General features: G+C 50.3%; 1 protein-coding gene across 1 annotated transcript in view; it reads right to left on the bottom strand.

The window, feature by feature from the left end:
* Positions 1–5,992: 5,992 nt before the first annotated feature.
* myo10l3 (myosin X, like 3) overlaps positions 5,993–16,022 on the bottom strand; it is a 250,853-nt gene continuing 240,823 nt past the window's right edge. The window contains exons 38-40 of the mRNA XM_065019717.1: positions 15,307–15,468; positions 10,773–10,964; positions 5,993–9,036 (exon numbers count right to left, since the gene is read on the bottom strand). Of these exons, the coding sequence (XP_064875789.1) occupies positions 8,932–9,036; positions 10,773–10,964; positions 15,307–15,468 (459 nt within the window). The 3' untranslated portion in view covers positions 5,993–8,931. The remainder of the gene's footprint in view (positions 9,037–10,772; positions 10,965–15,306; positions 15,469–16,022) is intronic.

Consider the following 16,022-nt stretch of genomic DNA (forward strand, 5'->3'; position numbering starts at 1 on the left):
CTATAACAGACCTCCTCCTCCAATGACTGGCTATAACAGACCTCCTCCTCCAATGACTGGCTATAGCAGACCCCCTCCTCCAATGACTGGCTATAGCAGACCCCCTCCTCCAATGACTGGCTATAGCAGACCCCCTCCTCCAATGACTGGCTATAGCAGACCCCTCCTCCAATGACTGGCTATAGCAGACCCCCTCCTCCAATGACTGGCTATAGCAGACCCCTCCTCCAATGACTGGCTATAGCAGACCACCTCCTCCAATGACTGGCTACAGCAGACCCCTCCTCCAATGACTGGCTATAGCAGACCCCCTCCTCCAATGACTGGCTATAACAGACCTCCTCCTTCAATGACTGGCTATAGCAGACCCCCTCCTCCAATGACTGGCTCTCCTTCAATGACTGGCTATAGCAGACCCCCTCCTCCAATGACTGGCTATAACAGACCTCCTCCTCCAATGACTGGCTATAACAGACCCCCTCCTCCAATGACTGGCTATAACAGACCTCCTCCTCCAATGACTGGCTACAGCAGACCCCCTCCTCCAATGACTGGCTACAGCAGACCTCCTCCTCCAATGACTGGCTATAGCAGACCTCCTCCTCCAATGACTGGCTACAGCAGACCCCCTCCTCCAATGACTGGCTACAGCAGACCTCCTCCTCCAATGACTGGCTATAACAGACCTCCTCCTCCAATGACTGGCTATAGCAGACCTCCTCCTCCAATGACTGGCTATAACAGACCTCCTCCTCCAATGACTGGCTACAGCAGACCCCCTCCTCCAATGACTGGCTACAGCAGACCTCCTCCTCCAATGACTGGCTACAACAGACCTCCTCCTCCAATGACTGGCTACAGCAGACCTCCTCCTCCAATGACTGGCTATAGCAGACCCCCTCCTCCAATGACTGGCTATAGCAGACCCCCTCCTCCAATGACTGGCTATAGCAGACCACCTCCTCCAATGACTGGCTATAGCAGACCTCCTCCTCCAATGACTGGCTATAGCAGACCTCCTCCTCCAATGACTGGCTATAGCAGACCTCTTCCTCCAATGACTGGCTATAGCAGACCCCCTCCTCCAATGACTGGCTATAGCAGACCCCCTCCAATGACTGGCTATAACAGACCTCCTCCTCCAATGGTTGGCTACAGCAGACCTCCTCCTCCAATGGTTGGCTACAGCAGACCTCCTCCTCCAATGGTTGGCTACAGCAGACCTCCTCCTCCAATGGTTGGCTACAGCAGACCTCCTCCTCCAATGGTTGGCTACAGCAGACCTCCTCCTCCAATGGTTGGCTACAGCAGACCCCCTCCTCCAATGGTTGGCTACAGCAGACCTCCTCCTCCAATGACTGGCTATAGCAGACCACCTCCTCCAATGGTTGGCTACAGCAGACCCCCTCCTCCAATGACTGGCTATAGCAGACCCCTCCTCCAATGACTGGCTATAGCAGACCCCCTCCTCCAATGACTGGCTACAGCAGACCTCCTCCTCCAATGACTGGCTATAGCAGACCACCTCCTCCAATGGTTGGCTACAGCAGACCCCCTCCTCCAATGACTGGCTATAGCAGACCCCCTCCTCCAATGACTGAAATGCATAGGCTACAGCAGGAAATAAGTGGTTATCAGAGAGGTGTACGGGGGTTCAGAGGAGGTGTACGGGGGTTCAGAGGAGGTGTACGGGGGTTCAGAGAGTTGTACGGGGTTCAGAGAGTTGTACGGGGTTCAGAGAGGTGTACGGGGGTTCAGAGGAGGTGTACGGGGGTTCAGAGAGGTGTACGGGGGTTCAGAGGAGGTGTACGGGGGTTCAGAGAGGTGTACGGGGGTTCAGAGGAGGTGTACGGGGTTCAGAGGAGGTGTACGGGGGTTCAGAGGAGGTGTACGGGGTTCAGAGGAGGTGTACGGGGGTTCAGAGGAGGTGTACGGGGGTTCAGAGAGGTGTACGGGGGTTCAGAGAGGTGTACGGGGGTTCAGAGAGGTGTACGGGGGTACCCCACCACTGTACCCCACTACTGCACCCCACTACTGCACCCCACTACTGTACCCCACTACTGTACCCCACTACTGCACCCCACTACTGTACCCTACTACTGCACCCACTACTGTACCCTACTACTGTACCCACTACTGCACCCACTACTGTACCCCACTACTGCACCCCACTACTGCACCCCACTACCGCACCCCACTACCGTACCCACTACCGTACCCACTACCGCACCCACTACCGCACCCCACTACCGCACCCCACTACCGTACCCCACTACTGTACCCCACTACTGTACCCTACTACTGTACCCTACTACTGTACCCCACTACTGCACCCCACTACTGCACCCTACTACTGTACCCCACTACTGCACCCTACTACTGCACCCCACTACAGTACCCCACTACTGCACCCTACTACTGCACCCCACTACAGTACCCCACTACTGCACCCCACTACTGTACATGTAATAAGCATTTGAAATTCCAGTTATCAGCAAAGAGAACAAGGTACAGATACTGTATACAGACACCAAAACAAGTTATACAAATAATCCTCCTACTACTAACAAACCAGCAGTCAAATCAGCATATAATCCCCCCAAGGTACAGACAACAAACAGGTTATGAGATACAGTCATTTTATTAAAGCATTTTGTAAATCCAGTTACAACAAACATATTTACCAGCCCGTTTTACTCTCTCCAGCCAAGGGAACCTAACAGTCATGATCAAATGTGTATTTGTCATAACGTGGAATGATTACTTACAAGTCCGTGACTCTCATTTTTCTTAAAACGGCATTGTTGGTTTAAGAGAAATGATTGACTAAATAAAATGGTTCTGGTACAGGTGTGGCTACCAGCAGCTGAAATGGCACCATATTCCCTATATAGTGCACTGTCATGATACCACAATGTCATCAACACACTGTCATGATACCACAATGTCATCAACACACTGTCATGATACCACAATGTCATCAACACACTGTCATGATACCACCATGTATTCAATGTTATCATCATCACACTGTCATATCACCACCCTGTCATGATATCCCAATGTCATATCACACTGCCATGATATCCCAATGTCATATCACCACACTGTCATGATATCCCAATGTCATATCACCACCCTGTCATGATATCCCAATGTCATATCACACTGCCATGATATCCCAATGTCATATCACCACACTGTCACGATATCCCAATGTCATATCACCACCCTGTCATGATATCCCAATGTCATATCACACTGTCATGATATCACACTGTCATGATATCCCAATGTCATATCACACTGTCATGTTATCACACTGTCATCACAATGTCATGATATCACACTGTCATGATATCCCACTGTCATGATATCACACTGTCATGATATCACACTGTCATGTTATCACACTGTCATGTTATCACATTGTCATGTCATCACACTGTCATGATATCACACTGTCATGATATCACAATGTCATGTCATCACAATGTCATGATATCACACTGTCATGATATCACAATGTCATGATATCACAATGTCATGATATCACAATGTCATGATATCCCAATGTTGTCATCACACTGTCATGATATCACACTGTCATGATATCACACTGTCATGATATCACACTGTCATGATATCACAATGTCATGTTATCCCAATGTCATGATATCACAATGTAATGATAACAGACTGTCATGATATCCCAATGTCATGTCATCACAATGTAATCCCACAATGTTATGTTATCATCACCAGAATGTCATGTCATCACACAATGTAATCCCAATGTCATATCACCACACTGCCATGATATCCCAATGTCATATCACCACCCTGTCATGATATCCCAATGTCATATCACACTGCCATGATATCCCAATGTCATATCACCACACTGTCATGATATCCCAATGTCATATCACCACCCTGTCATGATATCCCAATGTCATATCACACTGCCATGATATCCCAATGTCAATTCACACTGTCATGATATCACACTGTCATGATATCACACTGCCATGATATCACAATGTCATGATATCACACTGCCATGATATCACACTGCCATGATATCACACTGCCATGATATCACACTGTCATGATATCACACTGTCATGATATCACAATGTCATGATATCACACTGTCATGATATCACACTGTCATGATATCACACTGTCATGATATCACACTGTCATGATATCACACTGTCATGATATCACAATGTCATGATATCACACTGCCATGATATCACATTGTCGTGATATCCCAATGTCATGATATCACACTGCCATATGATATCACAATGTCATGATATCACACTGTCATGATATCACATTGTCGTGATATCACAATGTCATGATATCACAATGTCATGATATCACAATGTCATGATATCACACTGTCATGATATCACAATGTCGTGATATCACAATGTCGTGATATCACACTGTCGTGATATCACATTGTCGTGATATCACATTGTCGTAATATCCCAATGTCATGTTATCACGACATTGTGATAACACGACATTGTGATATCACGACAGTGTGATATCACGACAGTGTGATATCACGGCAGTGTGATATCACGGCAGTGTGATATCACGGCAGTGTGATATCACGGCAGTGTGATATCACGGCAGTGTGATATCACGGCAGTGTGATATCATGACATTGTGATAACATGACAGTGTGATATCATGACAGTGTGATATCATGACAGTGTGATACCATGACAGTGTGATATCACACTGTCGTGATATCACACTGTCGTGATATCACACTGTCATGATATCACACTGTCATGGTATCACACTGTCATGATATCACACTGTCATGATATCACACTGTCATGATATCACACTGTCATGTTATCACAATGTCGTGATATCACACTGCCGTGATATCACACTGTCGTGATATCACACTGTCGTGATATCACAATGTCGTGTTATCACAATGTCGTGATATCACACTGTCGTGATATCACACTGTCGTGATATCACAATGTCATGATATCACAATGTCATGATATCACACTGTCATGATATCACACTGTCATGATATCACACTGTCATGATATCACAATGTCATGTTATCACAATGTCATGATATCACACTGTCATGATATCACACTGTCATGATATCACATTGTCGTGATATCCCAATGTCATGATATCCCAATGTCGTGATATCACATTGTCGTGATATCACACTGTCGTGATATCACACTGTCATGATATCACACTGTCATGATATCACAATGTCATGTTATCACAATGTCATGATATCACAATGTCATGATATCACACTGCCATGATATCACATTGTCGTGATATCACAATGTCATGATATCACACTGCCATGATATCACATTGTCGTGATATCCCAATGTCATGTTATCACACTGCCATGATATCACATTGTCATGATATCACAATGTCATGATATCACATTGTCGTGATATCCCAATGTCATGATATCCCAATGTCATGTTATCACAATGTAATCCCACAATGTTATCACACTATAGCCCGGTTTACTGCATGTGATGTTAGCCAGATAGCCTCCATCTTAGCCTCCATCACCAGCTTTCACCTTACAAGGCTGGGTGTCGGAGGCTACCTCCATCTACTCTCACCTGTATGGCTCCATCTGTTACACGACTCACTGTGTTCGCTGGTGAGTCCTCCTGACCCTCTCTTCCTGACTATTAGAATTACACATAATAAATATCCCAACCCCCCTCCCACGACGACACACAATAGCAGGGATCATCAACTGCATTCAGCCGCGGGACGATTTTGTTTCTTGAGCGAATGGATGGAACAGGGGGCTGGAACAGGGGGCTGGGACAGGGGGCTGGGGTGGGGGCTGGAACAGGGGGGCTGGGACAGGGGGCTGGGACAGGGGCTGGAACAGGGGGCTGGGACAGGGGGCTGGAACAGGGGGCTGGAACAGGGGCTGGGGGGGCTGGGACAGGGGGCTGGGACAGGGGGCTGGGGTGGGGGCTGGGACAGGGGGCTGGAACATGGGGCTGGAACAGGGGGCTGGGACAGGGGGCTGGGACAGGGGGCTGGAACAGGGGGCTGGAACAGGGGGCTGGGGTGGGGGGCTGGAACAGGGGGCTGGGACAGGGGGCTGGGACAGGGGGCTGGGACTGGGGGCTGGGACAGGGGGCTGGAACAGGGGCTGGAACAGGGGGCTGGGACAGGGGGCTGGGACAGGGGCTGGAACAGGGGGCTGGAACAGGGAGCTGGAACAGGGGGGCTGGAACAGGGAGCTGGAACAGGGGGCTGGGACAGGGGGCTGGGACAGGGGGCTGGGACAGGGGGCTGGGGTGGGGGCTGGAACAGGGGGCTGGAACAGGGGGCTGGAATATCATCCATAACACTTTGTAGACTGCAAATTGACCGCAAGAATCCCAAATAGGATATAATATTTGACTAATACATAATGATTTCAAACCTTGCTTACATTTGTTTACAATCACATATATACACTGAGTGTACAAAACATTATGAACACCTGGTCTTTCCATGACATAGACTGACCAGGTGACACAACTGTGGAAAGCGTTGGAGTCAACATGGGCCAGCATCCCTGGGAAACACTTTCGACACCTTGTATTGTCCATGCCCTGACGAATTGAGCCCGTTCTGAGGGCAAAAGGGGGTGAAACGCAATATGAGTAGGTGTTCCTAATGTTTTGTCCGGTCAATGTCTCTTAGGCGTGGGAATACTTTAGAACATCCAAAATGTGAATCATTTGGAGCCGAGCTGCAGGTGTTTTATTACAGTCATGTGTCAAATGGTTAACCCTGCTCTATCGCTCGTGACCAACAATACTTCAGTAACACAAAAAGCCAGGAAGTACCTGCCTGCTCGTTACATCATCAACACGTCACGCTCTCTCTTTCAACAGTTTCAGTCACACAAAACATTTCAATACAAGGACGAAACTGATTTCAAATCAAAATAGCAAATAAAACATTTAAATTAAAATACCTCAGACTAAATTCCATAATGATGTTCTTTAGAATTAAGCAAAAAAAATGTTCTATATTAAACCACTGCCTTTATAGTAAATAAATAATAACCTGAATATAGTAGTGATGGATTATGTATTGGTTTGTTCTAGTTCTATAAAATACTAGTGTTATTTCACCAGAGTTAAAAACCTGCTTCTCGGGCACTGGGTAGAATGGCTAGCTTTGGGCACCACAAGCCTGCTTTTCTGCTCTTTTGCCAACTTCTTATGGAATTGTCATTTCAAACATGTTAAGCTTCATAATCAGAGTAATAGCACAAACAGATCTGGGACCAGGCTATAGAATAGCAGCTTCTGCCACTAGCATTATAACTGGTTATAACCATCAAGCTATTAGCCCTGACATAACCCTGGCTTGGTGATGCCATTCCTGAAAGTCAAAATTATTACTTTACAGTCCAAAGTAGACGAATAACCACATGGATGGAAGCAGTGAACCCATTTAAGGCATTCAAATGTAAAGAGGTTCAACTCCCTGGGAGGTAACGTAACGCGGGGAAGGTAACGCGGAAAGGGAAGGGTCTGTGGTTGGTTTGGGGTTCAACTCCCTGGGAGGTAACGTAACGCGGGGAAGGTAACGCAGAGAAGGGAAGGGTCTGTGGTTGGTTTGGGATTCAACTCCCTGGGAGGTAACGTAACGCGGGGAAGGTAACGCGGAGAAGGTAACGCGGAGAAGGGAAGGGTCTGTGGTTGGTTTGGGATTCAACTCCCTGGGAGGTATCGTAACGCGGGGAAGGTAACGCGGAGAAGGTAACGCAGAGAAGGGAAGGGTCTGTGGTTGGTTTGGGATTCAACTCCCTGGGAGGTATCGTAACGCGGAGAAGGGAAGGGTCTGTGGTTGGTTTGGGGTTCAACTCCCTGGGTCTGTGGTTGGTTTGGGATTCAACTCCCTGGGAGGTAACGTAACGCGGAGAAGGGAAGGGTCTGTGGTTGGTTTGGGGTTCAACTCCCTGGGAGGTAACGTAACGCGGAGAAGGTAACGCGGAGAAGGTAGCGCGGAGAAGGGAAGGGTCTGTGGTTGGTTTGGGATTCAACTCCCTGGGAGGTAACGTAACGCGGAGAAGGGAAGGGTCTGTGGTTGGTTTGGGATTCAACTCCCTGGGACGTAACGTAACGCGGAGAAGGGAAGGGTCTGTGGTTGGTTTGGGATTCAACTCCCTGGGAGGTAACGTAACGCGGAGAAGGGAAGGGTCTGTGGTTGGTTTGGGATTCAACTCCCTGGGTCTGTGGTTGGTTTGGGATTCAAATCCTATTGCTCAGAAAAACCTGAGGGGAAAGTCTTTCAACCTTACTTAGACAAATAACTTCTTCTCATTGTAAATATATAACGGTATAGTTGGGCGCCCATTCATTTACATATGTTATTATAATAAAAAATAATAACACTTGCCAATTTAAAAATAGACACAACATTCTTATAAGGAAAGGGGATCTAGTCAGGGCAAGGCTTGACAGTGATACATTTCTCTCTCAATCCCATTGGAAAATGGTAGAACTTGATACAAAAGGAAATTTGATGTGACATCCTGATTGGTCCATACTATTGATAAATTGATGTAAATAATAGCAGAAGGTAACGTGGTATCCACTCTGTCGACAGCTATAGAATAGCAATAGGAAACGGTTGAGGAACGCAGCTCCGCCTTTTAGCGCTACACATTCTAGAATGTTCTAGAACGTTGGCTTGGCGTACCACACTGAGGGACACCGGAGTTGGACGAGTTCTGGAGTAGCTGAATAGCAGCCTGATTTCAGTTATTCAGACATCTGAGTTTAGGAGAACAGTCCTGTCTTCATGGACCCTGCTGCCTTGTAGCCTTCTGGTCAGGGGCGGTAGGAAGCCAACTGGGCTGTGTCCTGTCCCTAATCACCTGATCCAGTTGGTTCCGTAGCTGGGCCCAGATCTGACACTGCATCTCTTCTTTACGATCATGTTGATGTAGGCTTTCATGATCTTAGTGATCTCTCCAACCTGAAACACCACAGATGAGAGTTTTAACAGCAGGGAAAACAAACAAATGAACGACTGCACACTGAACAGATACTTCTTTAGACAGCCAAGGCTTTGTTCGTTGACGTTCTGAAAGGCTAGCCTGGGGTCCAGTCTGTTTGTTCGTTGACGTTCTGAAAGGCTAGCCCGGGGTCCAGTCTGTTTGTGGTTGACGTTCTGAAAGGCTAGCCCGGGGTCCAGTCTGTTTGTGGTTGACGTTCTGAAAGGCTAGCCCGGGGTCCAGTCTGTTTGTGGTTGACGTTCTGAAAGGCTAGCCCGGGGTCCAGTCTGTTTGTGGTTGACGTTCTGAAAGGCTAGCCCGGGGTCCAGTCTGTTTGTGGTTGACGTTCTGAAAGGCTAGCCCGGGGTCCAGTCTGTTTGTGGTTGACGTTCTGAAAGGCTAGCCTGGGGTCCAGTCTGTTTGTTCGTTGACGTTCTGAAAGGCTAGCCTGGGGTCCAGTCTGTTTGTGGTTGACGTTCTGAAAGGCTAGCCTGGGGTCCAGTCTGTTTGTTGGTTGACGTTCTGAAAGGCTAGCCTGGGGTCCAGTCTGTTTGTTGGTTGACGTTCTGAAAGGCTAGCCCGGGGTCCAGTCTGTTTGTTGGTTGATGTTCTGAAAGGCTAGCCCGGGGTCCAGTCTGTTTGTGGTTGACGTTCTGAAAGGCTAGCCTGGGGTCCAGTCTGTTTGTTGGTTGACGTTCTGAAAGGCTAGCCCGGGGTCCAGTCTGTTTGTTGGTTGATGTTCTGAAAGGCTAGCCTGGGGTCCAGTCTGTTTGTGGTTGACGTTCTGAAAGGCTAGCCCGGGGTCCAGTCTGTTTGTGGTTGACGTTCTGAGAGGCTAGCCTGGGGTCCAGTCTGTTTGTTCGTTGACGTTCTGAAAGGCTAGCCTGGGGTCCAGTCTGTTTGTGGTTGACGTTCTGAAAGGCTAGCCTGGGGTCCAGTCTGTTTGTTGGTTGACGTTCTTAAAGGCTAGCCCGGGGTCCAGTCTGTTTGTTGGTTGACGTTCTGAAAGGCTAGCCCGGGGTCCAGTCTGTTTGTTGGTTGATGTTCTGAAAGGCTAGCCCGGGGTCCAGTCTGTTTGTGGTTGACGTTCTGAAAGGCTAGCCTGGGGTCCAGTCTGTTTGTTGGTTGACGTTCTGAAAGGCTAGCCCGGGGTCCAGTCTGTTTGTTGGTTGATGTTCTGAAAGGCTAGCCTGGGGTCCAGTCTGTTTGTTGGTTGATGTTCTGAAAGGCTAGCCTGGGGTCCAGTCTGTTTGTTGGTTGACGTTCTGAAAGGCTAGCCTGGGGTCCAGTCTGTTTGTTGGTTGACGTTCTGAAAGGCTAGCCTGGGGTCCAGTCTGTTTGTTGGTTGACGTTCTGAAAGGCTAGCCTGGGGTCCAGTCTGTTTGTGCTATCATGTCAATTCTCTGTCACTCATTGTCGTGACAAACATGTCTGTTGACACTAATGGAGTTGGCATGAGCATAAACAGACCTGGGACCAGGCTACTGGTCATTTATAATCTGGTGTTATAAACAGACCTGGGACCAGGCTATAATCTGGTGTTATAAACAGACCTGGGACCAGGCTACTACTGGTCATTTATAATCTGGTGTTATAAACAGACCTGGGACCAGGCTACTACTGGTCATTTATAATCTGGTGTTATAAACAGACCTGGGACCAGGCTACTACTGGTCATTTATAATCTATAATGTTGTATTGTGGTATAATACTGTACCAGAGGTGTCTCAAAGAACATATCTCTGTCGTCCACTGTGATCTTATAGGTAGTGGCCTGGGGAGCGCCGAAGAAGATGATGTGTTCGTAGGGGAACGTCTCCAGAGGTTTAGGTTCTCCTCTCTTGTAGACCGACACGTTCTCTGCACTCACACTCAGCCACAGGTCATGAGGAAAGCCTCCTTCTTTACACTGAGGAGACAGAGAGAGAGAGAGAGACCGAGACATAAACAGACAGGTCAGATACCAAGTATGATCAAATACATTTTCAAAGCCCGGCGATGGGGAAACCAGCAATCTATTTCCTTCCCTTCTTCGCGTTACGTTACCTTCCCTTCCCCGCGTTACGTTCCCTTCTTCGCGTTACGTTCCCTTCTCCGCGTTACGTTACCTTCCCTTCTCCGCGTTACGTTACCTTCCCTTCTCCGCGTTACGTTACGTTACGTTCTCCGCGTTACCTTCCCTTCTCCGCGTTACGTTACCTTCCCTTCTCCATGTTACGTTACCTTCCCTTCTCCGCGTTACGTTACCTTCCCTTCTCCGCGTTACGTTACCTTCCCTTCTCCGCGTTACGTTACCTTCCCTTCTCCGCGTTACGTTAACTTCCCTTCTCCGCGTTACCTTCCCTTCTCCGCGTTACGTTACCTTCCCTTCTCCGCGTTACGTTACCTTCCCTTCTCCGCGTTACGTTACCTTCCCTTCTCCGCGTTACGTTACCTTCCCTTCTCCGCGTTACGTTACCTTCCCTTCTCCGTGTTACGTTCCCTTCTCCGCGTTACGTTCCCTTCTCCGCGTTACCTTCCCTTCTCCGCGTTACGTTACCTTCCCTTCTCCGCGTTACCTTCCCTTCCCCGCGTTACGTTACCTTCCCTTCTCCGCGTTACGTTACCTTCCCTTCCCCGCGTTACGTTACCTTCCCTTCTCCGCGTTACGTTACCTTCCCTTCTCCGCGTTACGTTACCTTCCCTTCTCCGCGTTACGTTACCTTCCCTTCTCCGCGTTACGTTACCTTCCCTTCTCCGCGTTACGTTACCTTCCCTTCTCCGCGTTACGTTACCTTCCCTTCTCCGCGTTACGTTACCTTCCCTTCTCCGCGTTACCTTCCCTTCCCCGCGTTACGTTACCTTCCCTTCTCCGCGTTACGTTACCTTCCCTTCTCCGCGTTACGTTACCTTCCCTTCCCCGCGTTACGTTCCCTTCCCTTCCCCGCGTTACGTTACCTTCCCTTCCCCGCGTTACGTTACCTTCCCTTCCCCGCGTTACGTTACCTTCCCTTCCCCGCGTTACGTTACCGTTACGTTACCTTCCCTTCCCCGCGTTACGTTACCTTCCCTTCTCCGCGTTACGTTACCTCCCCTTCCCCGCGTTACGTTACCTCCCCTTCCCCGCGTTACGTTACCTTCCCTTCTCCGCGTTACGTTACCTTCCCTTCCCCGCGTTACGTTACCTTCCCTTCTCCGCGTTACGTCACCTTCCCGCGTTACGTTACCTTCCCGCGTTACGTTACCTTCCCTTCTCCGCATTACGTTACCTTCCCGCGTTACGTTACCTTCCCTTCTCCGTGTTACCTTCCCTTCTCCGTGTTACGTTCCCTTCCCTTCCCCGCGTTGTTACCTTCCCTTCTCCGCGTTACCTTCCCTTCCCTTCTCCGCGTTACGTTACCTTCCCTTCCCCGCGTTACGTTACCTTCCCTTCTCCGCGTTGCGTTACGTTACCTTCCCCGCGTTACGTTACCTTCCCCGCGTTACGTTACCTTCCCCGCGTTACGTTACCTTCCCTTCTCCGCGTTACGTTACCTTCCCTTCTCCGCGTTACGTTACCTTCCCTTCTCCGCATTACGTTACCTCCCCTTCTCCGCGTTACGTTACCTCCCCTTCCCCGCGTTACGTTACCTCCCCTCCCCCGCGTTACGTTACCTCCCCTTCTCCGCGTTACGTTACCTCCCCTTCTCCGCGTTACGTTACCTCCCCTTCCCCGCGTTTCGTTACCTTCCCTTCCCTTCTCCGCGTTACGTTACGTTCCCTTCTACGTGTTACGTTCCCTTCTCCGCGTTACCTTACCTTCCCTTCTCCGCGTTACCTTCCCTTCCCCGCGTTACGTTCCCTTCCCTTCCCCGCGTTACATTCCCTTCCCTTCCCCGCGTTACGTTCCCTTCCCTTCCCCGCGTTACGTTCCCTTCCCTTCCCCGCGTTACGTTACCTTCCCTTCCCCGCGTTACGTTACCTTCCCTTCCCCGCGTTACGTTACCTTCCCTTCCCCGCGTTACGTTACCTTCCCTTCTCCGCGTTACGTTACCTCCCCTTCCCCGCGTTACGTTACCTCCCCTTCCCCGCGTTACGTTACCTCCCCTTCCCCGCGTTACGTTACCTCCCCTTCCCCGCGTTACGTTACCTTCCCTTCTCCGCGTTACGTTACCTTCCCTTCTCCGCGTTACGTTACCTTCCCTTCCCCGCGTTACGTTACCTTCCCTTCTCCGCGTTACGTCACCTTCCCGCGTTACGTTACCTTCCCGCGTTACGTTACCTTCCCTTCTCCGCATTACGTTACCTTCCCGCGTTACGTTACCTTCCCTTCTCCGTGTTACCTTCCCTTCTCCGTGTTACGTTCCCTTCCCTTCCCCGCGTTGTTACCTTCCCTTCTCCGCGTTACCTTCCCTTCTCCGCGTTACGTTACCTTCCCTTCCCCGCGTTACGTTACCTTCCCTTCTCCGCGTTACGTTACGTTACCTTCCCCGCGTTACGTTACCTTCCCCGCGTTACGTTACCTTCCCTTCTCCGCGTTACGTTACCTTCCCTTCTCCGCGTTACGTTACCTTCCCTTCTCCGCGTTACGTTACCTTCCCTTCTCCGCGTTACGTTACCTTCCCTTCTCCGCGTTACGTTACCTCCCCTTCTCCGCGTTACGTTACCTCCCCTTCTCCGCGTTACGTTACCTCCCCTTCCCCGCGTTACGTTACCTCCCCTCCCCCGCGTTACGTTACCTCCCCTTCTCCGCGTTACGTTACCTCCCCTTCCCCGCGTTACGTTACCTTCCCTTCCCTTCTCCGCGTTACGTTACGTTCCCTTCTCCGTGTTACGTTCCCTTCTCCGCGTTACCTTACCTTCCCTTCTCCGCGTTACCTTCCCTTCCCCGCGTTACGTTACCTTCCCTTCTCCGCGTTACGTTACCTTCCCTTCTCCGCGTTACGTTACCTTCCCTTCTCCGCGTTACGTCACCTTCCCGCGTTACGTTACCTTCCCGCGTTACGTTACCTTCCCTTCTCCGCATTACGTTACCTTCCCGCGTTACGTTACCTTCCCTTCTCCGTGTTACCTTCCCTTCTCCGTGTTACGTTCCCTTCCCTTCCCCGCGTTGTTACCTTCCCTTCTCCGCGTTGTTACCTTCCCTTCCCTTCTCCGCGTTACGTTACCTCCCCTTCCCCGCGTTACGTTACCTCCCCTTCCCCGCGTTACGTTCCCTTCCCTTCCCCGCGTTACGTTACCTCCCCTTCCCCGCGTTACGTTACCTCCCCTTCTCCGCCCCCTTACCTCCCCTTCTCCGCCCCTTACCTCCCCTTCTCCGCCCCCTTACCTCCCCTTCTCCGCCCCCTTACCTCCCCTTCTCCGCCCCCTTACCTCCCCTTCTCCGCCCCCTTACCTCCCCCTTCGCCCCGTTACCTCCCCTTCGCCCCGTTACCTCCCCTTCGCCCCGTTACCTCCCCTCCGCCCCGTTACCTCCCCTCCGCCCCGTTACCTCCCCCCCCGTTACCTCCCCCTTCGCCCGTTACCTCCCCCTTCGCCCCGTTACCTCCCCTTCGCCCCGTTACCTCCCCTTCGCCCCGTTACCTCCCCTTCGCACTCATCTGTTGATTGTTTTTGAATTTCCCCTGTATTCTTAAGTTCAGTTTTCTGTCTGTTACAACAGCAAGGTGACACATTTTCTTTTCATTACAAAGAAAGTCAACCAAGTCTGTTTTAATATGATTATTTCTACATCCATTGTGAATGACAACAGTTCCTCTCTCAATGTGTAAAATGTTTCCAACACGCCCCCTCGATACCCACCAAGCTCTTGGTGTATCAATATGTCCATATGGCAGAGGAAGCCACATTTACAACTAGCGTGGCCTGACCACCGTGCCTCCATAGATGGAGCCCCATCTGTGCAAAAGCCCACTATTTGAATCCCATGGATCGTGGATTTCAGGAAAAAGCAGGAGCACGCCCCTATCCACATCGATGAGACCGCAGTGGAGAAGGTGAAAAGCTTCAAGTTCCTCGGAGTGCACATCACCGACGATCTGAAATGGCCCACACACACAGTGTGTGACAGTGTGTGTGTGACAGTGTGTGTGTGACAGGGTGTGTGTGACAGGGTGTGTGTGACAGGGTGTTGAAGAACAACATCGGCTTGGCCCCTAAGACTCTCACAAACTTTTAGAAATGCACATATGAGAGCATCCTGTTGGGCTACATCACCGCCTGCAACCGCAGGGCTCTGCAGCTTGATGGCCACCCCCTGGACAGGACGCTAGTCTGTGTTGTCATGTAGTTACCTCTACGTCGAACAGTGTGGACCCATATCCGGGCCACTCCTTGATGATGTTCATGTATTTGAGCATGGCAGTGTGCTGGTCCAGTCCCTGAAGTCTGGACCACTTCTCTACGATGGAGGTCCTGGTGGCTGAAGTCTCCTCCTTCACCCACATCTCCAGCATCTGAACAAGAACAATACTTTATTAGTACCTTCCTCAAGGGCTAGGCTACCTGTTCCTCCTCTAACCGCTAGGCTACCTGTTCCTCCTCTAACCGCTAGGCTACCTGATCCTCCTCTAACCGCTAGGCTACCTGTTCCTCCTCTAACCGCTAGGCTACCTGATCCTTCTCTAACCGCTAGGCTACCTGTTCCTCTAACCGCCATGCTACCTGTTCCTCCTCTAACCGCTAGGCTACCTGATCCTCCTCTAACCGCTAGGCTACCTGATCCTCCTCTAACCGCTACGCTACCTGTTCCTCCTCTAACCGCTAGGCTACCTGTTCCTCCTCTAACCGCTAGGCTACCTGATCCTCCTCTAACCGCTAGGCTACCTGATCCTCCTCTAACCGCTAGGCTACCTGATCCTCCTCTAACCGCTAGGCTACCTGATCCTCCTCTAACCGCTAGGCTACCTGTTCCTCTTCTAACCGCTAGGCTACCTGTTCCTCTAACCGCTAGGCTACCTGTTCCTCCTCTAACCGCTAGGCTACCTGTTCCTCTAACCGCTAGGCTACC

Source organism: Oncorhynchus nerka, linkage group LG1, assembly GCF_034236695.1.
Source record: "Oncorhynchus nerka isolate Pitt River linkage group LG1, Oner_Uvic_2.0, whole genome shotgun sequence".
NCBI lineage: Eukaryota > Metazoa > Chordata > Actinopteri > Salmoniformes > Salmonidae > Oncorhynchus > Oncorhynchus nerka.